Source organism: Colius striatus, chromosome 1 (assembly GCF_028858725.1).
Source record: "Colius striatus isolate bColStr4 chromosome 1, bColStr4.1.hap1, whole genome shotgun sequence".
NCBI classification, from domain to species: Eukaryota; Metazoa; Chordata; class Aves; order Coliiformes; family Coliidae; genus Colius; species Colius striatus.
The window spans coordinates 53,676,630-53,703,015 of record NC_084759.1 but is presented as its reverse complement, the minus strand read 5'-3'; the positions used below and the strand labels follow the sequence as shown (position 1 = coordinate 53,703,015).

The 26,386-nt window shown below is 35.5% G+C and overlaps 1 protein-coding gene across 7 annotated transcripts in view; it reads left to right on the top strand.

The window, feature by feature from the left end:
• Positions 1 to 26,386, top strand: part of DOCK9 (dedicator of cytokinesis 9) — a 127,253-nt gene that overhangs the window by 20,458 nt on the left and 80,409 nt on the right. For 4 of the 7 annotated variants that reach the window (XM_061996198.1, XM_061996190.1, XM_061996163.1 and 1 more), the window contains exons 1-5: positions 5,745 to 6,028; positions 13,833 to 13,949; positions 22,304 to 22,393; positions 24,000 to 24,082; positions 25,194 to 25,263. In XM_061996198.1, coding sequence (XP_061852182.1) covers positions 5,915 to 6,028; positions 13,833 to 13,949; positions 22,304 to 22,393; positions 24,000 to 24,082; positions 25,194 to 25,263 — 474 coding nt within the window. In that variant the 5' untranslated portion in view covers positions 5,745 to 5,914. Of the gene's footprint in view, positions 1 to 5,744; positions 6,029 to 13,832; positions 13,950 to 22,303; positions 22,394 to 23,999; positions 24,083 to 25,193; positions 25,264 to 26,386 lie in introns of those variants that run through there. The other 3 variants (XM_061996208.1, XM_061996182.1, XM_061996173.1) reach the window with 1 other exon arrangement.

The window sequence follows — 26,386 nt, the reverse complement described above, 5'->3', positions numbered from 1 at the left end:
AGCTAACTCTTGCAATGTTCTGTTTCTTAGAACTCTGCTGAAATCCAAGACAGGTTTGGATTTCAGTTTTTAGGCAAACCAAGATGGACTCTTACTTCAGCCCAAGGACAGAGGAGAATTAACAATCTCCTCAAGGAGCAAATTGGTCCTGGAAAAAATCCTGTAACACAGTGGGAAGACCCCTGCCTCAGGCTTGTTTAGCACAGAACTGCTTCAATTTGAGATGTCTTCAGACTTGGGATTTTGGTTTGCATTTTGTCTTTGGTTTGGTGTCTGTGCTTGTCCTGTTGGTTTCTTAGAATTGTAAGGTACTATCCAGGTAGGAAAAAACTGGTTTTAGTTCAGTATTGTTCTTGGTCTATCTGCATGAATACATTCTGTCTGTAAGGAGATATGTCAGAAAAGCAGTTAAATCCTCTAGCAGAAGTGTGATTTTAATCTTTAAGTCTCCCATCCTGACTAAATTTTATTGTCTTTTTTTCTTTTTTTTTCCTTGTTTTGTGGTTTGTTTTTTCTTTCCCTTCCCTTGAGACCATAAGTTAGACTTCTGAGATGTGCTAAGATGGTATCAAAGTAATCAGTCACCAATGAGTCAAGTGCACCTTAAGTTGATACTTCATAGATACCAGTATACAAAAATGTGACATTGACAAGCCTTAAACGAATATGTTTTGCCTAGCTCCATTGTAATTTTCAACTTATTTTAGTTTATCAGAGAGTAAGAGCAGGCAGACTAAGTTACTGTATCTTATCTGACAGATAGTGATGTCTAGCTGAGGGATATTAATGAGATATGCCATGATGGTGTTAAAAAACTTCAGCCAAATTCTTGTTCCATGAATTAAAGAGCTTTTTAAAATGAACTGTAGGAAACCATTATGGACCCAATAGAGGCACTGACTGGGGGAATCCTTTAGCTTTATGCTACCACTAAAACAGGCAGATCAGTTTTTTATTCCACCTTCCTGAGCAGTAATACAGACCTGTACCACTGCTGTTACCTTTTTTCATCAATGTAACCTACTTAATGTCAGAGACCCCTTCTGTGTAGTATCTCAGCATCTTTGTCCTGTCTAGACTACTCGACTCTCCCTAAAAATAATGTTTGAGAATAGTTGTAACTGTAATGCAAAATTGAGATTTGTGTGTTTCATTTTGCTATAAAGAGATTCCTCTCTGAAGAGGGACTGCGATTCTGCCTATTCTAGAAATGGACTTTATTCTTGCTTTACCAAGGAAAGTCAGTGAAATGGGAGTATTACAGTTCTAATGTTGATAACATGAAAACTTAAGTAATTTGTAGCCCATACATATCTATGTCTTATGCTTTCCCTTTCCTCTCCATTATTTTTCTTTTTCTTGAATTTTTCTTTTCACCTTCTCTTTTATGATTTTTCTTGCTAGAGAATGTATTCTCTGCTGGTGGGACTGGAAGTTACACATTTGCAGTATTTGCTATAGTAGGATTGAGTCTTCCTAATTGAGTTTCCTGTGACTTCTATTTCATCTAAATGTCTTGTGTACGGCAGAGAATCACACAGTGAATTGTGTGCTGTATTCCACCTGCTGTTAGCTGAGGGAGCCTTTCTCTTGAGCATGAGAACATATCCTTCGAGGGCAAGCTTGTACCTCTTGGTTGCTTAAACTTGGCAATATTAAGATATGTATGGTTGCAACACTGAATCTTCTACTAACATGTGAAATGTTCTGCCTTTAATACAGGCGCAAGGCAGGCTGCCAAGTGTGGGCGGGCATTGCTAGAACATCTCTTAGTAATACAGATGAGAGCAAAAAGTATAGGCTTTCAATGGTGCTTATTACTCTGCTGAAGTGGATCCATATTTTCAGAACTACTGCCTTAAGGAACAAGTGTAGAATTTTAGTCAATGGTGTTGGTAAAGCCTTCTATTTTTATATGTTTTGATATGTTTGCATACAGGACATGCAAATCTACAGCAAGAGTACATCTTCCTCCCTCCTCCCTCCAATTGTTACAGGTTAAGCAACAGTTCTCTTTTAGCTGTTCTAGGTAGAGACGTGTTATGGCTGTAGTTGTAGCTAGTAGATTTGGTGAATCCTCCTGTTGGCTACTCACGTTAGTGATCTTGATGCAAATTTTAAGTGGTACTTGGAGCAAAAGAAGTGCCATTAAACCAAACTATTCAGGTTTTAGCTTGTTCCTACGGTGAAAATGGCTGGTTAGTCATCTTTGATCGAAGTTCAGAGGAAATTATCACATGCTCCTTGTTTCCTTGCTGTCACTTAGTCTTCATTATGTGGTGTTGTGCATTAGGAAAGCGAGCTCTTGGAGTGGAAAGTGATTTGAAGGAATACGAGGGTGTATGTGGGGAATGTGTCTTTTGGGCAGCAAATTTGCTAAATGAATCACTGAGGTATGCTGGGAATACTGAGGACTTTTTTTACCTACGTAGTTACAAAATGACATAGGTAATTCCTTAAGGGTATGATCCAAGAAGAGAGCCAACTATTTGTCTGTTGAAAGTAATATCAAAAATATTGTTAAAAGTACCATGGGAAGTCTTTCAAGCCATTGTTTGTACAAAGATGAAATGCATTGTTTCCATAATAATCTGAGCTATTTTGCAGATAGATCTCTATTTAGCTAGTAATTTCCTGCGATTTTGGGAGTTATATTAGAACTGCAGTCAAATAACTTTTGCACAGCTTTGTATGTTCTTTTTGTACAAGTGTTGTTTTCCTGGATTCTCTGTTGATCCTTATTCAAGTACCTGCTAAAACAAATTGAGTAGTATCTTTGGGGTTTTTAATTGTCGTTAAATGATTTAAAATTACTTGTCATATAACAAGATGATACGTTTTTAGCACATTTTTAAGTCCTGTTTTTCATCTTTCACTTTTTGAATCATTATGTGTAGTGCCTAGGTAAGAAGTATTTCATGGTTGGTGGGGGGGTTTTGGGGTTTTTTTGGTGTGCTTTTAGCTTGTTTCCGTTGTTGTTTGGTTGAAGTTTTTTGGTTGGTTTTTTTTGTTTGTTTTTCCCTTAGTATTTTTTAGTGAATTAAATTACTGACTTAGTCACTAAGTGCTCAACAGGAGATTAGTCTTGAAAATACACATCAGTTTAGTAATGAAGGTCTATTTCATACAGGATATAGCTCTGGAGTTACTACTTCACACTTTTGTTGTTAAATAAAAGAGCCTCCAGTATGTGTGTTAATGAAATGCAAGATAGAAATTATATTGACCATTCAGTAGCAAAACCCAACTTCTGTATCTTTAAACTGATGTTACAAAAATGTTGGCTTGCTGGCTTTCTTTTTGTCTCTCATCATGTTTTGAAAGGAATAGAGAGGACAATAGGGGAAGTAAATCACATTTACACTGAATTAAAGTAATCCAGATGCGTACAAGAGCAGTTTTATCCTGACCAGGATGAAACAGTGCTGCAGTTTAAAAGCAGAATCCCTTTTAAAATTAACTGGAATACTATTTAAATACTATTTAAAGTGTATAATATTTTAAAGTATTTATTAGTGTGAGTGTTTGCAAGTGCCTTGTGCATAATAAGGCTGCACATTTCTGGTTGCAGTTAAGTATAATAGCAGCCCTTCTCAGTGAAACAAATTCCTGTTTGGCAGCTGCATCCTCAAGTAATGGTGTAATTTAGTCTAAGCTGTTCTGTACTTCCGTTTTCTGAAAACAAAAGGGATCGGTGCAAAATAAAAGTAAAGTGTAACTAAATGTTCTTAAACTATTGTCTACCTTCGTTTACACAGGAAGATCTGTTTTTGTAAATTTGACTAAACTGCTAATTTCCTTTTTAACTCTTAAATATGCTTTATAGAGTATTGTTTTTCAGTGTCTATATATTAGAGGGACTTCTTAAAAAGTAAATGCATTGAACTGTTTTTTCCTAAAGACATAGTTATAAGTCGTCATTGTTGTCTTGAGTAATAGTTAATTTTCTTTATTTCAGCCCACCCATTGAAAATATGTTTGCATTTTGGATGGGATGGGCAAACTCTTGGTTAGGCTCAATCCACAATTGCAGTAAACTGAAATGGCAGTATCTTATGCAGGTGTGAGAGCAGAGAAGGACTAGAGAAAGGACTATTAACATCTTAGATCTGAAGGGTAAGAAAGCTGTGCTTGAAGTTGTGCCTTCTTAAAAATACTAGTAATAAAAGAATATATTTGTGCTTCTGCACAAATGGGTCTGCTTTCTGCAGATTAAGGTGACTTTCTCGTTTATTAGAGAATAGATAATAATTGATGTCAGGTTAAATTTAGGATGTCAGTTATATTGAAATGAGATAATTGAGCGTCCAAAGAAGTGAAGCAGAATTGAGAATTGAATGAAGGTGGTGGCTTAGTTTTCACAACTATCTGGTTGGTCTAGTGGAGAGGGAGTCTAAAATAGGGATGTGCTTCTCTGGGGAGTTGAATTTTCTCTCAGATATATTTTTACTTGGTAAATACAGTCACTGAGGTTTGTGCACTTGGAGGCTGCAGCTCATTTCTGTTAAAAAGAAACAAAGGGAAAACCAAAATACCCATCTCAAAAATTGCTCATCACAGTTCACTTTTTTCAGGAGGAATTTAGCATGTAATCATAGGCCAAGTCTACTACATGAGGGAGCTATGTTAGTCAAACCTTCAAACAAAAAATGTCAACTAGACTGCATACAAAATTGCTTTGCAGAAATGGTGCTGATAAAAATTGAGATATCTTGTTTTGCTCACGTATCTATGCCAAACAGTGTCTGTCAATGGTATAGTAGGAGAGTAGATTGGATTACAACAGGTAAATTGAAGCAGGACTTGAGTTTATGCTGCAGTTGAGGACAGGAGTGGAAGATACTAACCATTGAGCACTGTGTAGTCTTGAATCATGAGGTCAAAAACTATTCACAAGACAAGGGAGACTGTTTTGAATGGTCAGCAAGAAAAAATGCAATGGGAGCCAAAGGCGGTGAGTGGTGGTTGGCTGGAAAGCTGAGTTTCTCTCAAGTGATTTCTATCAAAATGTGAAGATTTTGTTGTGGTGTCTTCTCATTTGTTTCTTTCATTGTTTTTTTTCTTTTTCTTTTGGAGGGTGGTCAGTGTTGGGCATCCACAGTGCTGGAGGAGAGAGGAATGAGCTAGGGAGCTCAGAATTGAGCTAAGTGGCCCAAACGAGAAAAGAGGCTGAGGAGGCTGGTAGTTTACATCAAGAGTTAAGTTGCTCAGAAGTTGAAGGTATAAAAAGAAATGTTATGTTTGAGTTAGTAACTTTGTAGAGTATAGAAGTTTTTTACTATGAAGGCAATTTGATGTAAAGATATATTTTTAATATGGCTTTAGCACTAAGATTAAAAGGAACATCCCACCCTACCCTCCAAAAAGGGCAGCATATCTGTTGCATTGGTCCTGGAGAATGTACTTGGATAGTGGCTGGTTCTTGATAGTGCCTGAGGAAGTGATATTAATGTTTAAAAAACAAAACAAAAAAAAAGTAGCAGTTAGAGTTTTATACTTCTAAGAGGCCAAGTTGTCGATAAGTGGCTACTTTTCAGAATCAAAATACTTATCAAATCATGGCTTCGGTATTTTAAAGTGCTGTAAAAGACTTGTACTGGTGTACATCTTTGTCTTAGAAATGCACATTCTCTTTTGTGTTTGGCTGCTAACCTTAAACATTACAATGGATCCACCTTTTTTTTTTTTTTTTTAAACCAGAGGAATACAACATGCTTAGGGGCTGGCCTTTGTCCATGATACATTCCCACCATGACAGATTTAGCAAACTGCAGCTGAGAAGTTACACTAGTTTGTACTTTCTGCTGTCTGTGCCGGGGAAAAAGCTATTGTTTTCTCTGGATCACTGGCATGTTCGTTACTTTGATGCCAAAAAGCATACGGTTTTGCTGCTGTTTGTATTTTCAATCAAAGAATGCAGGCAAGAACAAACAGAAATCCTAAGAAAGAGCTTATTAAAGAGTCTTCACAGCAGCGCAAGGATGCAAGTCCTTGTGAAGCAGAAGGGGACAGTCCTGGGGTAGTGCTGGTAAGAACTGTTTAAACAAGCTATCTCTTCCCTTTACTTCCAGTTCTATTTACCGGTAAAAAACTACTTAATCTGATGGTGATGAAAAGTTCCAGCATTCTTACTTGTGAAGAAGGTGTGTTTAAGATTTAGATTTGATTCTTTGTGTGCTTTCCACCTTTTTCATTATTTTTTTGCTGATATGGTTTACCAAATTTTTGGTTCTGTCCCTTCCAATCCTTAAGATTCTGTGATTACTTTGGAATTTGGTTTTCTCGCTAGTTGCTTTTCAAGTGTCTTATCTGTCTGGCATAGTTACATAGTATTTTGAACCTAGCATGAAAACTACCTACACTTTAAAATATATTCCAGTGCCTCTAATTTTTTAACTGCCCATCGTATCTTTCAGTTAAAATATATTTGAACTCTAAAGACTGTATGTGTAACAGTTAAATTTTACTTCAATGTTCTAAGAATGGTCTAAATAATTCAGATGTGTATCTGTTAAAGATTCTGTTTTTTAGTGCCTTCAATGAATATTTGTTAGGAATTTGAAGTTTTAAAGAAGCTTCCAGTGAAGGAATGGGGAATATTTCTCTATGTGGGGGAAGTAATCAAATAAGAACACTTTTTTTTATAATGCTATACACTTAGTTCTGTTGGAATTTTAGTACTACAGAAGAGAACATAATAAGCAAGCTGTAGTGAATCCACCAACTCTCTCCAGCTAGGACAATAAACCTTTTCAAATAACAGAGGAGGATTGTTACGCTAATAACTTATCAAAGTACTTCTTTCTGCTGATATATAGTTCTTATGAAAATTCCGGTGTGACTTAGTAATATCTCATAGTGAATTGCCGCGTGAAAGGGTGATGATCTCCTTCGTTTATCTGTGACTGAAGTTAGTGGGAGCTGAGATCCTTAAATTATGTTTTCCCCCTTATTTGATCCTCACACTAAAGACTTAAGAATGGCACTAAAACATTTTGGCTACATTTAGTAATACATATCCGTAACTTTATGGGAATTGTTACTGCAAGCTTATGTGTGTGTTAGCAAGCCAAATATTCTTTTCCCTTTTACTGCTTTCTTTAGTTTCATTCTATTCAGAGCAGTTGTTAGTAAAACATGATGTTGGTGTGTGGGGTTTTTTTTTTTTTTGTATGGGTGTGTTCTGATTTCTGGTCCAGATTTTCATCAGTACAATATGAGCTAATCTTGTGTGTACTTTCCTGCCTTTGGAATGTTTAACTTTATTTAGAACTGTTTTTATTCCCTGATGGATACTCGGAGAGGATATTAGTGTTTCAGCAGATAGTTAAGAGTACTGCAGCTGATCAGTAAGCATATGTACTTACTTAAAATGTACAAAACATTACTCTGTTTACTTCTAACCATTTATGAAGTACATCCTGGTAATTTTCCAGGCACTTCTTCATTTAATATTTGTGGACTAATATACCTCCAGTGTTTGCCTTCCCTTTTTGTTTTTTCATTTTCAAAGGAAATAGGAGCGGTCAAAAAAGGTCACTATTTCAAGGGAAGAACTTTTAGGTTCCACACAGGTCACACGTCTGCTGTCATTTCAGTTACTATTCTGGTCTTAATCTGTTACATTTATAGAGAAGCTAATATATGGCATATAATTACAGATGGTATAATATCTCTTTTTGTTTCTGCTTTTGTCTAGTTTATTGAGGAAAACTAGATGAAATGGTGTGAGGACACTTGCCACTAAGTGTATTTTGAGGCACAAAGCAAAAAATAGGGTACAACATTTCATTTAACACTGTCATTTGGGTCAATTTTTATTTAATTATGTTGTGATGCTGCACTAGATTTTTACTATCATCTTGGAATGTAGGTATTTTCTCCCTGGTATAGGGTGCAGTAAGGCTGATAGCATTGCTGTTCGGTGTAACATACTGTAAACACCAGAACTAATTGTTTTATGGGTTAGAAACTTTAGAATTATATTGGTTGTTCTCAAAATCATTAGGAACAGGTGTTTTCTCGTTTACTTTAGTAATACTTCTCATCAACTGTTGCTTAAAACATTCTTTCAGGTATGAATGTATTCCTTTTGTAAGGGCAATTACAATGTGACTTACCTAGTACTAGTTTTTTGAGTCTGCTTTATAAAGGGGACACAGAATCAGCTGTCAGGACTTCAAGGAAGAAACAAGCTTTTTGTAATATTCATCTATGTATTTTAAATGACATTCACAGACTGTCTACTAGAGTATTGAGGGATGTGAGTATTTGTCACCATAAGCATCCTATGTGATATTTGAAACAATATTATTTGAGCATTGTGCCTAAACTAACTTTTCCTGGATAGGCAGGGAGGTTCCCAAAAGGAGTCATCTGCTGTTTTCAGTGCCAGGATGTTAGTACATGTGCGCTCTTGTTTTCCTGCAATGTGAATTAGATTGTGTCATAACTTTGCTTTTGAGATTAACAAGCAAGAAGAGCCCATGGAGAAAGCATTTAGGTTTTCCGGATGATGCCTCAAAACCTTACTTGGGATGAAGTGCTATTATGCTAGCTGTTGTAGAAGTTACTTTAGTACACATGCTGTACAGCTGCATTTTGATAGTCAGAAGTAATAATTGTTTATCAAATCAGATGATGTTTCTGGGAAGCTGGAACTTTTAGAGACCATCTTTCTGCTTGGAAACACTCTGGTGGTATAAAATGTAAGATGTCTGAGCTTCTCTGTCTAGCAGAGCATTGCCTAAGTCTGATTCTAGTGTTAAACATTTCTGTGCTGGTAAGAGAACTTCATAAGACACAGCGTGCCTACTTTGCACCTGAAGGTAAAGCAAATCACAGAGAAGGCTAGAAATGAAACAAGAAGAGCTGCATCTAAATTGACAACCAGAGGTAACTATTGGCACTGGAGAAGGTCTTAATAAAATTTTTGAACTCTGGAAAGTCTTCCTATGTTTAAATGGATCTTGACCCTCAACAAAATGCTTTCACAAAGCCTTGTGCTTTTATTAGTTTTATGCTGTGTTCATTGAGTTTTGGAAACCCCTATTCTTTTCTGTTACAGCCCCCTGAAGTCTTGAGTGAACAAGAGGTTTCAGGCTTTCAAGTTAAACTAAAGGAAAAAAAAAAAGGGAACTTTAATTCTTGTTTTTTAAATAAACACTGTGCAAAAAAAGCCTATCTAAATGTCTGCTCTTTGCATTGCTCACCCTGTGTCTGTAGTCCCAGTAAGCAGTTCTATTGGTTTATGTAAGCATGAGAACAGGTGTTTTAATGCATTTCATTTTTCCAAGTGAAAAGGAAGCTGTTACCCATGTTTGGTATCAAGTAGTCATATTTTTTTTTGTCCAAAGTGGCTTGCTTAGGCCAGTGTTGAGAGATAAGTAGCATAAGTAATTTGTTAATTCATGTGCTATGTTACCTGCTAGTGCTTGTATCTCCATTCTACTCTTTATGGGGACTTGCTAAATATATTTTTGTAAGGTGATGTTTTGTACCGTGAGGCTAACACTAGTCAGTGTGCTTAACTTGACCACTCTTTGTTTTGTGAAAAAAGGAAGGTAACACTTGTCTCAATTTAAACATTAAAAAGAAAGTACTGCATTATTTTCTCTGTAAGATATAACGTATGCAAATGTTGAACTCTTAATTTAAAATTCCTTTTATATGATAGCTTTTGACGCTGCTCGTCCAAATATATAAACCATAATCTGTCGGTTAAAATGGTTACCATGTGAGTGTCATGACTACTGTTTTGAAATGTTTCTTATTTCTGTTAAGTTTCTTGGCAAAAACCAAAGTGATATGGCAGATACTTTGCTGGTTTTAATTCCTATAAAGACAACATTGTTTATCTCGAGTGCTGGAACCTCGTGAAGCCCTATACTCTTAGCATTTTCTTAGATTAGGGAAATAAAAATCTATGTTGCAAATTAATAGGAGAAAGTAAGCCTTATTTGAAAGACTGACTTCCAGTGCCGGTGAACTTGAATTTGCAGTTTTGACTGGGCTGAGTTTTATTGGTATCAGCTGACTCATATATCATATTCAACAACACTGTACCTACCCAGTGTCTTGTCTTTTATATTACATGAAATAATGGACTGGAAAATCTTTTTTTTTTTTTTTTTTTTCTTGAGAAGAGCTTAAGAGAGAATCTGCTTCCTTGTAGTGTTATAGGTTTGGCTAAATGCCAATGTCCATGTGCTGTTTATTGTTTTCTTTTTTCATATCTGGCTCAAACTGATAAAACATCCTCTTCCTTTTGAATCTGACAAATGACTAAGACAGAAATGAGTAACAATTTGGAGAAACGTGAGGAAGCAAACTGTTCATGAATTTTTACAGAAATGATATTTCTGCAAATAAGCTGCTCTACTAATTATGTAGGAAAATTATGTGATTTTCTGGTACCACAAACTACCTTTGTGTCCTGTTGACCTAGAAGAGAGGTGTATGTTTGGGACCTCAGATTTAGAGAGCTTTAGAATCTTTAAACACTTCTACTGAGGGGAGGATTCTTTTTAATCTTGTTTTCACAGCATGTAAGCAAATGAGCTAATTTTCTTTTAAGCTTATTTTTTATGAATTTTATGATTGTGGTGGGCCTCCTTTGTGACTGTAGGGTAGAGGCATGTATTTGCATCATATTTGTATGCTTTCTGAAGCTGCAGTATATGCATCTTTGGTTTTTTTTAGTTAACTGTGCTAAAGAAGTTATTTTTATGTGTGTGTGTGTGTGCACCCATGAAATAATTTTAGTTACACTGATTTTAAAAGTAACCCTTCTCTTCTGTTCTTGCTGGTAAAATGAGAGGAGCCAGAGCTTTCTTACAGTCTTCACCTATTGCTGTCCCAAGACAATTAATGGGAGAATGGATGTAGCTCCTCAACAGCAGAGAGAAAAGGATGAAAATGCTTCTCATGTGCAGCACCACATAAAAATCCATTACCCATTTAAGGTGACAGCTCTCTTTTGCTACCAGTTAGTGCTCTTTAATAAGGACAGAGTTTCGTGTCTTATTTAGTAGTCTCACTTTCTCCTACTTCTGAAAGGGTCCCATCAGCTCCCATCTTTTGGCATAAGTGGTGATGCAGCCATCTTATCAGCATTTCAGAGAGCCAATCTGGCCAAAAGCTTGCTAGTTGAGAGGACACCTCTAAGGCCAGATCACCTCCTAATCTGTCTCAAAATATGCTGGTACTAGTATGAGAAGGCTCAGGAATGTGTCATGAGAGAGTGAGTCCTAGTGTCAGCCCTCTTTTCGGTTAATATAAGCTCATTGCAAAGACAAATCTTTGTTTATCAGAAGAGACTGATGGTATACACAACTCAAATGGTCTTTTAATCCTAATTTCTTAGACCAAATTTAATTTGAAGTATTTTTGTTTGCTCCTAAGGGTCAGTCATCCTGTCACAGCAGCACATTGCCTATTATTACTTATGACAAATTCTTCAGAAGGAATGGTCACGTGGTAAAGGAGAGCTTGACCAAGTGGACTGACTTGGCCGTAGCACTGTAGCAGTATCTAAACTTTTAGTGTAAGAGTATACTGCATAAGAATTGAAGCTCAGTGGCAGAAAGGTGAGCAAAGGGTGTCTTGCTTTCTGAATGACAGGTGTTGTAAGGGCAGTAGTTTGAGGAGCTCTTCATATTCCATGTTATCCCTATTTCATGTGCTTAAGGAAGCAAATGTATATTGGACAGTTCTTACCTTGGTGAGGAGTTGGAGAGGCTATCATAGGATCACAGAATCTTAACAGTTGGTAGGGACCTCAAAAGATCATCTAGTCCAACCCTGGAATTCCTTTGGAATCAGAACTTATGACAATCTGACACAGTGAGGCTGTTCAGCCTGAAATTTTGTGATGAGCTATTTTGGTAGAGCCTGCATCTAGGAAATGTGTCAAATTGGGTGTGAAGAGGGTGGGTTGGGCCTTCTGAGTACTAAGGAAGCTTGGAGCACAGTATTTCAGTAGTTTGAGATTCATTGCAGCAGCTTGAATATCAAAGGGAGATTCAACAGAAACTTTTCTTGCAACCAAAATACATTGTGTAATTAGCACATTAGAGAAAATGTAACCTTTTTTTAATGCCATGTTTACATGCTTTTCTCATACTTTTCTGAGCCAAGTTGGATTCCCATCCTTCAGCTAAATGTGTGCATGAATGTAAGCTTAAGCCTTTTCTCATGGATGCTGGTGTTAGTTCTGAGGTTTGTGATAAGCCATATTTATGAATGAGAGAAGATGTAGCAGCATCTGTGGTTCAGGTGCTAAGCTCTCAAAGTGTCTTAGGGTACAATAAGCAGTGAACTGAACAGCTATTCTCCATCTCCTCTGAGGAAAAAGAAGGAAGTTCAACATAATCGTTTTGTGCCGTGGTTCCTAACTGGATTGGTCTATGCTGAGCATATTGTTATATAGCTTATGAACTTCTAGTAAATCCTTCCAGTGTGATTGTAAATGGTAGCTATTTTTGTTGACAAAGCTGTATTTCATTCCTCAGTCTTTGGTAGATTTACTTTCCAGATTTTGCCTTTATGGCCTTTTCAGCTGGTATACTTTGTTATATTCTTGCATTATTCTTAACCGTAGAACTACTGCATGGTAGATATGAAGGAATCTTAAGTTGCTTTTGAGTTGCCTGTGAACTATGCCTGAAAACTTAAGTAACTTTCTCTGACTAAAGCTTTCCTAATTCCTTGAAAAAACGATATTTGCTTTACTTTTGGATGGAGAGAACGTCTGTAAGGTTTCTCAGGAATATTATTAATATACTAATGATTAATAGCAGTTACAGCTAGGCATTATTCTGTGTAGTACAACTGGAATTTGAAAAGTTATAAAAGTTCTGCAAAGTTACTTATAAATCTCATCTGATTACTTACATTGATGACATAAGTCGGCCTTGCTGCTCTTATGTTTCATATACCTTTGGAATTAGCACCATTGATCTTAAGAAAGTATCAGTTGGAATATATCTCTATGATTCTATAAAATCTCTTGTATACGTCACTTCAAAAACAAACAAACAAACAAACAAAAAAACCAAAATGTGATTTTATGTCTGATACTATGATGTACAATTTTAGTTGCAGAAAGTGCAAGACAGATTATATGTCCAGCTTTGCATTAGTTTGTACGCTCTGAGGCAGTGCTGCCTCATTGAGAGCTCTTTCCAAACTTACTTTGCCATCTGATCACCTAACAGAATACTTTTAGGCTGAAGGAGTTTCTGTCTAATTGTACACAATCAGCTGTAATGCCTTGACAGTGGTATAGGATTTTAATGTGGATTGCATAGTAACAGAAGAAAGCTACTCATGCAATTAAGAGGAAGCAGATGGCCTATGGGAATTTTGAAAAAACTATAGAGAAGAAGAAATGTCAATTAACCTACCTACCCCTACTGCAAGTTACTCCTGAATTAAAACAAACCTCAATCTTACCTTTGAGCTAAGACTGTTGCAATCAAAATAAACAAATTAAATCTAAATCAGATCTTTCTGGGTAGTATCAAACAAAGGTAACCATCAACCTGAGGCTAGTAATTTCTTTATCATTTTTTTTAAGTGAGAATACGTACATCATTATTCTGATATGCTCTGACTTAGTGTGTTTTGTGAGATAGCTCTGTTTCTTCTTTCTGAGACAAATAGCATGTTTATCTCTGGAATTATCAGTTGTACTTATCCATGTGAAATAGAAAATGTGCATTTTGAACGTAGATGAAATCTCATTCTGATGAGTTCTTTTAAATTACTCAATAACTGTTATTTTTCTCAATGTCCCTGATTTTTTTTTCTTTTTTTTCTTTTTTCCCTAGGCAAAACCAAAGCTCATAGAACCAATAGACTATGAAAATGTCATCGTTCAAAGGAAAACACAGATTTTGAATGATGGTTTACGTGAGATGCTACTGTTCCCTTATGATGATTTTCAGGTAATTTAACACCTACCTTCCACTCCTTTTGTTTAAAAAAAACCCGAAACCAACAGAATTTTAGCAGTAGTAGTCATGAAATTATAATTTCCCATTTCTTTCTTTCTTAACTCTCTTTAGCTACATCCTCCTTCCCCCCTCCTCATCATAAATCCCTTTACCTGATTTATTCTGTCAGATAACAGAAGAAGAAATAGCACAGGTTCTTCATCTCTCCAGATTATAAGTTTTACTTCTGCTTTTTGGCAATTTTACTGCCTTTTGAAGTATCAGTCATTTTTTTAAGATCAGTCATTTTCAGATATTTCCCTGGCTTTTTAATGTAGGAAGTCATGTGATGTTTGTTCAGAAAAAAGCATCTGCCTTTCACTGTGCTTTTATTCTTAAATTAATTAGTATTTTTTTTATTCCCCTTTTTAATAGTGAAGGGCATAAACCTGTTCAAATGAAAGCTGTTACTCCCTGTATATTACAGCCAAAATTGGGTCTTGGCAAAACATCCTCTGCGTAACAGAGCTCTTACTTGATTAAGCCAGTCTTAACCAAGATTTGTGATCATCTTGATATATTTCTCTAAAATAACGAAGTTTATTTAAGTACACTTTTTTTAATCTTGTAGATCTAGTTAGGATAATCACCAGACATCTTGGAGACTGGAGCTGGTGTAAGTAGTGAGAAAAGTCTCTCACTCACATGCCCACACCTGCAGTCAAAATGTCTACTGGTATTGGAAATTACATAGAAATCTGAACTGTCTGTAAATTAACTATTTCTGGGTGCTGTATCATACTTGAATACCTTATAATTCTGTAAAAAACCTAACTGAAAAGTTGAGCATTTTATTCAGCTAAGTAGTTGAAGATCAATTTGTCATGGGAAAACTTAGTGATGGACTGGTACATTTCTACAGAAGAATATACAAAGTCCCATAAATGACACAGTGAGTTTCTCATAAATTCTTATTGTTCACCTGAGTACATCTGGATGCTTCATTTTCAATGATTCTTACATTAATAACTCTACTTAAGTCTTGCTACTTGTGAGTTAAAATTCTGGTTTTAGTAAGCTATAGGTGTTTAGAGAGTATGACTGCAAGTAACACTTCTTACAAAAGAAAGTTGTACTGCCTATGAAAATAGTGTTCACACAATAGATCCTCATGACCATGCCCTACACCAGGTGCTGGCCATCAATCCAGCCTGACCATGTCCCTCTATAGAGCTTCCCTACCCTTTGAAATATAGTCAGATTTCCCATTTGTTTATCCCTCAGCAGTGTAATATCTGAGCACATTTTCTAGGTTTCCCCTATACAGCTTTTGGCAGAGGCTCATTTTGTACTTTATTTATATGAAGACTGGTTTGTAATATCAAACTCTATTGTTTTGTTGTCAAACTTTTATTTCCTTCTAAGATTTTCTGGCACAAAGTTACTCCAAATGTTTTTATTGTACACATGGCTCTCCAATACTGCTTTGATCCATCTAGCTTGCTTTCAAGAACACTATGTGTTTGAACCTGTCATTCAATGTATTAAGAAAATATTACCAAGTCTTAGAAAAGAAATCTCTTCCGTGCTTGCTTTTTATTTTTTCCCCAAACTAAACCTTTTAACCCTGTGCAGTTGTTTATAGTCATATAGACAATTTTGAAGCCATTACTCTTGATATAGTTGACAATTTCATTTGAATCATTTGAATAATGGCATATGTGCTGTATTTGCCCTTCTTTTTCTCATATACATTTAAAAATTCTTTTTTCCTAAACTTATTGCTGTCACACCATGTGTGGGCTAAGCCTCAGTTGAAATATTTGATTCTACCCTCATTCCTCACAACATTGATTTGAAATAGTGAGCTAGTGTATTTAGAATTACCTGTATACACACTTAGAATAGTTTATAGGTGGAAACTCCTACCATTGTCTGAAAACCTGTTCAAGCAATTTCCTCTGGGAGCATTGAGTTTTTATGTTTACAGAGTTTCCCTCACACTTAGGTTAAATTGATTACAATCTAAAAAACACTTGCCTAAAAAGGAAACCAAACTCTGCTAATTTATAAAGACATTAAGAGTAAGGCTATTTAGTTACCAGCATGGCCCTAAAATTATTGCTTAAAATGGCACTGAAAATACTTCTCAGCACTGGATACCACTTCCACAGTTTTCAGTAGCTTACAGAAGCTACTTAGTTTCCAATAGACAGATTGATATACTCTTGAATTTGTGCTAAAGTTGAAATTACTGTTGGAAAAATTGAAGATAAATGCTTATGCTTAATGTGGATAACTTTTTTTAGGTAATGCAGTTAGGTAATTGAAGTGTAATTTAATAGGTGTGAGAAATTAGATATTAAAGGAAAACTGATATGAATTTTTAGTCCATATCAAAAAAGAAAACTTGCATGGTAGCTGGCTTCTTTGCAACCCACATATAGCTTACTTTTCTCTCTTTTTCCTGATGAAAATCATTTCTGTAGTGAAGGAAAGGTAAAAAAACCCAACAAAACATTAAGTGACCTTTTCCTATGCAGCTGCGAGTGTTCTCCAAACCTGCTGTTGGAAGTAGCTCTACGCTCAAACCACTACCAAAGAAATATTGGAGTAAGGATGGAGCAGAAAATGCTCTGCTCTGGGAAAACTCATAAATATTGAAGGATTATTCGTCAGCCAACTGATCTAGTTACATGAACCTTTCCAGATTTCCACTTAACGGCATTTGCCATTGTCCTACACTTGATTAGCTGAGGTTATGAATCCTGGTTTTTCCCTGTTTGTGTATGTTTTGTAGCAGCTCATTTTATTTCTCAAAAAAGCATGATTTTTTTTCTACTTAGTGTTGATCTTAAAATCCGGATAAGTAGACTTTTTTTTTCTTTCTTATGAATTTCTACCTTTTTTTGATGCTATTATTTGGGCATAATAGCAAGCTTTGCTTGTCTGTAGTTTCTATAGGAGCTCTTTGTCAACAACTTTCTCCTCACATTTTTAAATTTTTAAATTTACCATTTCAAGATTGTTTCAGTTGTTTTTTGTAAACTCAAGTTGTGAGTTTTTTGCACTGAATTCACTTATCAGATTATTCCTTAACTTGTCTTGTTAAATTTAAAGAGTCGGTCATGTGATGTTTGGAGATCTTTTTTTACTGTTAACATCACGGAATTTGTTTTCATTCTTAGTAATCAGACTGTCTTAACTTTCAGTACCTTTGTGCGTTGTAGCCTGTTCTTTTTGAGTTGCTTTTTTGTAATTTTTTCACATTTATTATGGTCGGCATGTAAAATGTTTGTTTAATTAAGGTGATAGAATCACTTTCCTGCCACTCATATTGGAACAACTATTAATGTTCTTGCTGCTCTCAATTACGATGCTGTCAGTCACTCAAGGTAGTATCTGTTCTAGACTTGCTGAGAAGAATCTTCTCTTTCATAACCTTGAATGACTATATATCCATTGGGTACTCTTGTATCTATCTTTGTGTCTCTTCATGGTTTATTATAATTATACCAAGTCACCTGAATTTCAGTAATTTTCTCAATAACGAAATGACTTCATAACTAAATAGTATCAATTTAAATCAGACCTTTTTAGGGTTCACGTTAAAATCATATGGTCAAGCACTATGAAATTAATGAAGTTAACATTGCCTGCATAGTAGGTAAATTATTAAAAGAAACCTTAACCCAAAACTATACCAGTGATTACTTTACAATAAAACACCTTGTATCTAAATGCTTTTGTTTCAAAATACCAGTCTTCTGAGTTCTACCCGCAATCTTACAGGAAGTACTTACCCCAACACAGGGTAAGTTCACTTACAGCAAATACAATGTGGTTACATTTTGACCCCAATTAAATATGCCATTACGAAGTTATCCCACTGTTATTTTGAAGGCATTCTGGTGCTTAGCTTAGCCATTGTTTCACCTTTGTTACTTTTGGATTTGAGCCATATGAATTAAGCATGCTTTCACTTAAAGCTCTTGGCTTTTAGTTAATATCAGTTAAGTACCTCTGAAAACAGGTATTATGCCAGATTTCAGAAATAAAAGTAAACCCAGATCATTAAGAAAGCATATCTTGACTGGAAGGAACAATAATAATAATTAAAAAAATTAAAGTAACATCCTCATTTTAGAGAGCACAAAGTAAACTAGTCATCCTGGGATGCATCAAGAAGAGTGTGGCCAGCAGGTCAAGGGAGGTTCTTCTCCCCCTCTACTCTGCCCTGGTGAGGCCTCATCTGGAGTCCTGTGTCTAGTTCTGGGCTCCTCAGCTCAAGAGGGACAGGGAAGTGCTGGAGAGAGTCCAGTGCAGGGCCACCAAGATGATCAGGGGACTGGAACATCTTTGATACGAGGAAAGGCTACAGGAGCTGGGGCTGTTTAGTCTGGAGAAGAAGAGATTGAGGGGAGATCTTGTTAACATTTACAAATGTCTAAAGGGTGGGTGTCAGGAGGTTGGGACATCCCTTTTTTCTATAGTAGCTAGCAAAAGGACAAGGGGTAATGAGATGGAGCTGGAACACAGAAAGTTCCACTTAGATATAAGAAAAAACTATTTCACTGTGAGGGTGAGGGAGCCCTGGCACAGGCTGCCCAGAGGGGTTTTGGAGTCTCCTTCCTTGGAGGTCTTCAAGACCCACCTGGACATGTTCCTGTGTGACCTGATCTAGGTGAACTTTCTTCTGCAGGGGGGTTGGACTAGATGACCTCTAAAGGTCCCCTCCAACTCCTACCATTCCATGGTTCTATGATAATCCAATAATTTATTTTGAAATAGTCAAAGTAACTTCACTATGACTTATTTCTTTTAAAATCTATTTTGTGTTCTTCCTTGAGTATTTAGCCAACTGTTCTAAATTAAGTCTTCAATTTAGTTTGAAAATTACCTTGTAATATAGCTTTTGACACTATCAGCTACAGGGAAAGCTTCTGGCAGCTCTTTGTTTAAGGAAGCCATGCCTGTAGCCACCCCACTTCCAAAACCTGGCCCATGCAAAACCACTACAAGGATACAGGACTTTATTAATAACCTCCATTGGTTATATATATTTTTAATATAATTATATATAAAATTACTTGTAGACTGTTGTAGCCTCTTTTTTTTAGTACCTTCTCTAATATTTTGAATAATCAAACATTAATAACCATATTTTTAATCATACTAAAGGAGTGTGGAGGGTGAAGTGGTTACGGGGGAAAATTTTACTAGCTCATATTGAACAGCCAATACTGGAAAGAGCATTTGAAGAGGAAAAAACAATTCTTAAAACAGGTGTTCACAGTGAGGATGTGGTGTCAGCAGCAATATTTTGTACTTTCTGTGTTCACTGTAGCTGCTGAAACTTGTATGGAAGAGGTGAACATTGTCGAATTTACAAAGCAGGGAGAGATCCTTATCAGATGACAGAAACTGCTTGAACACTTCTAAAATGGAAATGAAAATATAAACCGCCCATGTTAAAAACACAGGACGGAGAAAAGCAAAAGCTAAGGAATAGCAAAGCAAAATGGATGTCTGAACACAGGTCAAATGGATTTGTGGAATGTTGTGTGTTGGCTGACTTCTATCTCTCACCTACATCTACTATAATCCTTTGCTGTAAAGTATCTGCATCTGGACCTGTTCATTGTAGAATGGCTGAGGAAAATGCCTTCCTATGCTAGACAAAACACTGGAAATTTAAGTTTTGCCGTTCTTTTTTGCTATAGAAATGGAGGCATTGGCCTTTTATTTCCCCAAATGAAGTGAATAATTTTGAATATTTCTTTGTTTGTAATTTAATTTTGGGTTAGTGTGTTTTTTTTGGTTATAGAGTCCTAAGTAAGTCAAGTCCTAAGTAAGGCTAAGTCTCAATAGCAAACAACCTTGTAACAGAAACAGTTTTGAAATCTTAAACTATATCCATTGCAGTCTGCTCTGATTGTAGATAGATGCACTATCTGGATTTCATCAGGTTCTGAGTAGTAAGTTATTGATTGTGAGACTTGGTGACATGACCTTTCTGCTGTAGCTTTCTCTGAAGCCTCAACATGTAGTGCTACAATTCTGAATCCTTATGACTCAGTCAAAGTCGTATTGGTGCAAGAGTCTGTTAATTGTGTGCCTCAGTAGCATGTGTGAATCCTGGCTGGCATTAAAAGTGATCTTCCTTAGTTTGACAGCACAGTAATTCAAAGATAGGTTTTTTTTTTTTAACATTTTCTTTGAGAGCATGAGACAAACACTTTGGTAGTTCCTGATGCTGCCATAAATCAAATGGTAACTCAAACCCAGAGAGTTGAAATGTTTTACTTCTATGAAACAGTTCAACCAATGTAGTTGTGAAGGAGAAGACAATTGAGCCTTCTATTCTAATTCTTCTTTTGGAATATGATCTGTATACATGCTTGCATTTTAAAATACTGCTAGACTGTTGCTTTAGTAATTATTTTTAGGAATTTACTCTAAATCAAAACACTTCATTGCATTTCTTGTCTCCCTGATGAACTGCTGCAACTGCTGGAAAAGCTGAGAAAGAGGCAGCATGCATTTGGGACAGTCACTAACATGGACAGAATTGGCCAATTAAATTCTTGTTTTTTGTCACTGATTTTGCTGCAGTACTAAGATATTTCATTTTATGTATGAAAAAGTAGAAAAAGCCTCTATTATTGTAATGATAGTTGCACAGCAGGATAGCAGCAGCAGCAGATCTAGAAGCGTGTACCACTAGTTCAATGGAAAGTTCCACTGTAGCGGTAGGACTTGGTTTATTAGTTCATGGCTTTCCCACGAAAAGTGCCTGGAAAGATGCCACTCTAGTCTCTGTTTTGTTTTGTTTTTTAAATAATAACAATTTTTTGAAAAAGCATGGTCTACCTTTATGCTTATAGAAAATGTAGTACATGTAATAGATTACTTATATAAATGATAAATGATTTCCTATCAAATACCAGACTATTTCAGCCTGAGTAGAGGATCTAGACATTGTAGCCTTTAGCTCTTGTACGATAGCTTAATACTGTTAATACTTTTCCTGTAGCTTGTGAAAACAAATAATTTTAAACTTAATGTGATCTGGAATGAGGAATGTGTTTCTAGAACTCAGAAAACTCTTAAATCTTAAATGCTGTTAGCATATGAATGAGTATCTTCTAGCAATTATGTGTGGTTTTTGTTTGGATTTTTAACTATATAGTGGAAGATTTATTCATCATGCTTTTAATACCTCCCTACTTCTTTCACCCAAGCAGTTTGCATTGTCACTTTTCATCAGAATTTGGTCTACGTGAATGACTTGACCACAGTATGGGAATTTTTTTTTTTTTTCCTCTTGAAATCTTTACTGTAATGGAGTATTCTCACTTAAATACCCTCCTCAGATAATGGAGTCAGGCTTTGGAAAGGACAAAAATGATCACCTTATGAATCAAACTCTCAACAGAGGTCAATTAAGATAGGTACTTTTATACCCCTTCTTTTTGACCGTAAATATGTGGAGGGGTTTTTTTTTCCATATTTTTCTCTGATCCTTCCTGATGCTGTAGTGTGTGGAGTATAGGTAACAGGTGAGGGATCACAGCCTGCTCCCATGTTCCGTTTCTGAGGGCCTAAGCTGTGAGATTCCTTTTCATATAGTGAAAAATAATTTCTATTGGTGCATAGTTGTTTTCATTTGCGGTCTAGAAGACTTTGTAAAGTTTTCATCTTTTACACTACAAAATTTAAAAGTACCCTAAGGCTTACTTTAGTGCTGATCTGGGAAACAGAATTTCATGGTCACAGATTGATTTCCTGCTCTCTGGCAGCATTTCTGTGTCTCTCTGAACTCTGACTTAGGATAAGAGTAAGTTCTGACTTGACAAGATGAATTGAATACTTCATTGATCCAGGGCCTTCTTTCTAAACCTTCAGTTTAACAGTGCAAATCTTGTTTTGTTTTACCAGCTTAGATCTGCAACTGAACAACACTTCTTATTTTGGCATGGGTTTGTTACTTTTATTCAGGAAGTGTTTTTATATGTAGTAATAACACTAACTTCATGTCTGCCTTGATAATACTGGAGTTATATTGTCATGATGGAATTATTCTTAGTAATGTTTTCTTGCCCATGTTAACAAAATAGAGGAAAACACTTTTCTATGGTACCTATTTCTTACTGATTCCAATCTAGCCCTTGCTGTGAAAGAAAGAACACGTTAATATTTCAGTGAAGGCAAATTCTCAATAATTAGCTATTCTGAAACAGCTAGTCACAGAATGCTTGCTGCTGAGCTTCTGTCTCAGTTATAGTGATGTAACTGAATGTTGCCATAACGTATAATCTTTCTTTTAATTACAAATTTCATTAATTGTTTTCATTGTTTCCCAGACAGCGTTACTGAAGCGGCAGAGCCGATACGTTCATTCAACGGTTCCTGAAAATGCAGAGAAGGAAGCTCAAAGCTTGTTTGTAACTGAGGTAATATTGGAATTGCGTATGGCTGTATGTAATAACAATACTGTACCTGAATGGTTTTTCTTCTGCTTTGTTTACCACTTAAAAATGTGAAAAAAGCCCTGAATAGGATAGAAGTATTTATTGCCATGTACTTGTCAGTGATATGAAGGGAAATTTTTTTCCATTGATGACTGGAAAAGATGGATTGCAGGATAGCTTTGCGTTATTTTGTTTGTCAAATTGGCTTTTGAAGGTGATTCTACACCACTTTCTTTATGCTTTTGTCTGAGTATGGGTGATTTCCATACATAATATTGTGAGGAATACTAAATCTGGAATTAATCATCGTGGCTTGTTTTTCTTGATAAAGTATTTTACTTTGGTTGTTTTTAGCTTGTTCATAACGATCTCGTATGGCTTGCTGGAACAGAGGTATTTAACATTCATAGAGGCCAAAATTCATTGTGACTGCTCAATCTGTATGCATCCTCAAACCTAAAGTGTCTCGTAACTGCTTATGTTGGTATTCACTTGGTTCTAGGTTGTGATGTTGTGTTTCATTTAGTGTCTTGTTGAAGCCTTTAGGAATGAAATATTTAAAAACATTGTCCTTTTAATGTTACCTTCTGATTTTCAGTTGATGCATTTTAAGCTGATAATTTAATAGCTGGAACAAGTAAAAGTCTGTTGTAATTCTAAGAAAGCTGAAGGAGCTCCAAATAGCTGAATCTGCCTTAAACCTCAAAGTGATTTATCCACAGTAACACAATACTCATAATACCTAACCTAAATAGTACTAAGATAAATTTGAAGAAGGTAGGCAAGAAAGGAGGAGTATTATAGGTAATTAATGAAATTTAATGAGTTTCTGCAGAAACAATTGCTTGGCAAGTATTAACTTTGTTTTCACATTTAAAGAAAATATTTTTGAATTATTAGATATTGTGTTTGCATACATGTAAGTCTATTAATGTAACATGTAAAATTTTGTACCATATGACTTCTGGCAACAGATTTTGGCAGTTTTATGTACCTTTGGTCAAAGCCAAGATAAATCAGAACTTTTATGTTGTAGCAATATGGGTGGAGTAAAACAGTATTTCCTGTGATCTAGGCCAGAGCTTAATGGCATAATTACTTTCCAACAGCTGCAAACGTGTAATTTAAATATTAATTTAATTGCACTAGAATTATGAATTTAAGGAAAAGATGGTTTCAGTTTATCAGTACGTGTGAAATTATTTTTTTTATAATGTGTCTGTATTATAGTGCTGAGTTTTCTAAAGGTTCAATCATGTTTTAGCTGCAGCAAAATGCTGCTGTAACTTTTCAGACAACTGAAGATGGCTAATCCAGATGCTGAGTGTATTCACCATTTTATGGTTTCATAAAAGACACATCTAGCAGATGATAATGTCCTATTGAAACATAAAACTTGTTGCAAAAAGCTCTATTGCATTAGACTGTTCTGCAAAAGAAGGCAAGTATACGGAATATTCAGAGGTCAACATGTAACCACGGTAGTTAATAAAAAGCCATATCTTTAGAGGGTTTTGTGTGTGTGTGTCTAGTGAATGCTGTTAATCCTCTTCCAATTAACATTAATAATTGGTTTTCATTAAAACAGTGCATCAAAACCTATAATTCAGACTGGCATGTTGTTAACTATAGATTTGAAGATTACTCGGGAGAGTTTCGACAGCTTCCAAAGTAAGTATATTATCTATATACTGGTATGATAAAGATTTTGAATTTATGAAGGAACTTTACTGCATTTAACATATTAATTACATGTTATATGTATCAATACATTTCTGTAAGATGAAAAGTGCTATATTGATGTTTATTAGTCTGTAAAGATGATGAAGAGTTTTTGTCTGGAATTTATATTAAGGAACTTGAAGGTGTAAAATCTATTACACCATTTTATGGAAAGATAATATAATAACACTGCCTTATTAGTAATCAGGTCAAACCACAAAATTGTACCACTGACAATGTGAATATAAGTATGATGACTAAAACAGGCTAATGTTTAGATGAAGCTAAAATGCTGATATCCTGTTTTTGTAGCTACAAAAGCAGCTTTTGGAACTCTCTTTAGGAGCCTAGGAACTAGAACCTAGTCGAGATGGTTAGAGCAAGTGTTTGAACTAGTGCAGATTTTCACAGGATGACTCAAAGCAAAAGCCTAATATATATCTATTACAGACTTTCAGAACCATCTGCTAGAGAAATCCTTTCCAAGCTTTAAAAAATTTTGTAGGGATAATACAGAGATTAGACTCTTAGAATATACGAGAGTGGTAGAATACCCTGAAGCCCACAACTGTGGAAATCTATGCCCTCCTTACCTACCTTTCTGAATCTATCAGTTAAGAAATAGCTTGCTTTCCCTGTGAGTTCTGATGTACTTACGGGTTTGTAAAAATCTGTACCTGGTTTTTACTTGCTCTGAGCAGAAACCATGCTATTCAGTAGGAATTCAAATAAATGCGTTGTCCTAAAAGGAGACAATGGTTGCAGATGCAAAGTTGTGCTCCTATGGTATCAGGAGTACAATGAATGAGAAGGCATTAGGTTCTCTTCAGTTACACATAAGGATAGTGACAAGCACAACAAAAGAAAGACTGTGGGCAGATGTGCACGTTGGGAAAACTGCTGGCTAGGAAATATCTTCATTGAAAAATTCATGCTTTTATTCAGTTATTCTTGTGCTTTTTCCTGTTCAGTTGGGAAAATAACATCTTTATTTTTGCAATTATAAAACATGTAACTATTCACAAAATTTCCAGTATTTTAGAAGCTTTTTCTTTCTTAGTAAAGGGACAAAATCGGAGAAGCTTCCTGTTCATTTGTATGAAGTGGATGAAGAAGCAGATAAAGATGAGGTGAGATTATAGTAATTCCTTACTTTCTCTTGCTTTCAGGAAAGAATGATAGATAAGGAGAGGTTACAAGTTGGGTTAAGTATTGTCAAGAAATGAAAACAAAGATTAGTTTGAACAGCTTAATTGGAAGGAAGATGAATTTATTTTACTTACAGACTGATTGGGAAAAAAAATGTAGTTATTTTACCTACCTCCTTAAAAATAGCCTTGTACTTCTGAAATCTGTCATGTGAGCAGAACAAGTTTTGACAGATGGTGAAACTGAAGTTTTAATACTTGGTGGCATGTAATCCTTCAGCTTTCATAAAATTTGTCTTCTCTTACACTGTTTCTGTGTAGATGGGTATATATAGAGAAACGTTCCATGCATTTTAATCACAGAGTAAAATGGTGGATGAGTGACAGTACACACAATTTAGTATGTGTAACAGTATAGCATACAGTGTGAGTTAAAATTAGGTTGCCACAAGTTTTAGAATAGGATAAGACCTAGAGATCCATCATGGAAACAAAATCTTTAAGAAATTGGCTGAAATTCTATAGTATTTTCTCTTTTGTCAATCGCTTAGGAAAACCAGAGATCTACAGCCTCAAGTAATTTTCAAGTATGTTTCAAATGTGAAAGACTATTTTCAGTAACTGCTGCTGTTATTTGTAGGATTAATTTGATTTTTACCACACCCTGTTTCAAAACATAGTTTTAGATGCCAGTGTTTCCTTATGAGTATTTAAAGTCTCTCATCACAGAGAAGAATTAAAGTGAAATAAAACAACGATGTGTTTTGACTTTACCCTTTGTCAGTACCTTTGCTTCAAAATTCCTTGTATTCAGAACTGTTCAATATGAAATAAAAGTAGTTCCTTACAAGTTTTTCTAGATTAAATGTGAAAAAGTAGCTCAGGGAGTGCTTCTGAATAGGTAAATTATTGAACAGATAGTCTCAGGATGCCGTTTCTGCAGCGCTGCTATAAATCTACACTGTGATATTTGGACAAATGATTTAATGCGTCTGCAACTAAATCTTCCTGTTTGTAAGATGGGAATAATTATGACTTTTATTGAAATTAAAAAGATTTGGCATCATTTACTGTGATAATATTTGCAACAACAGAAATGTTTTAC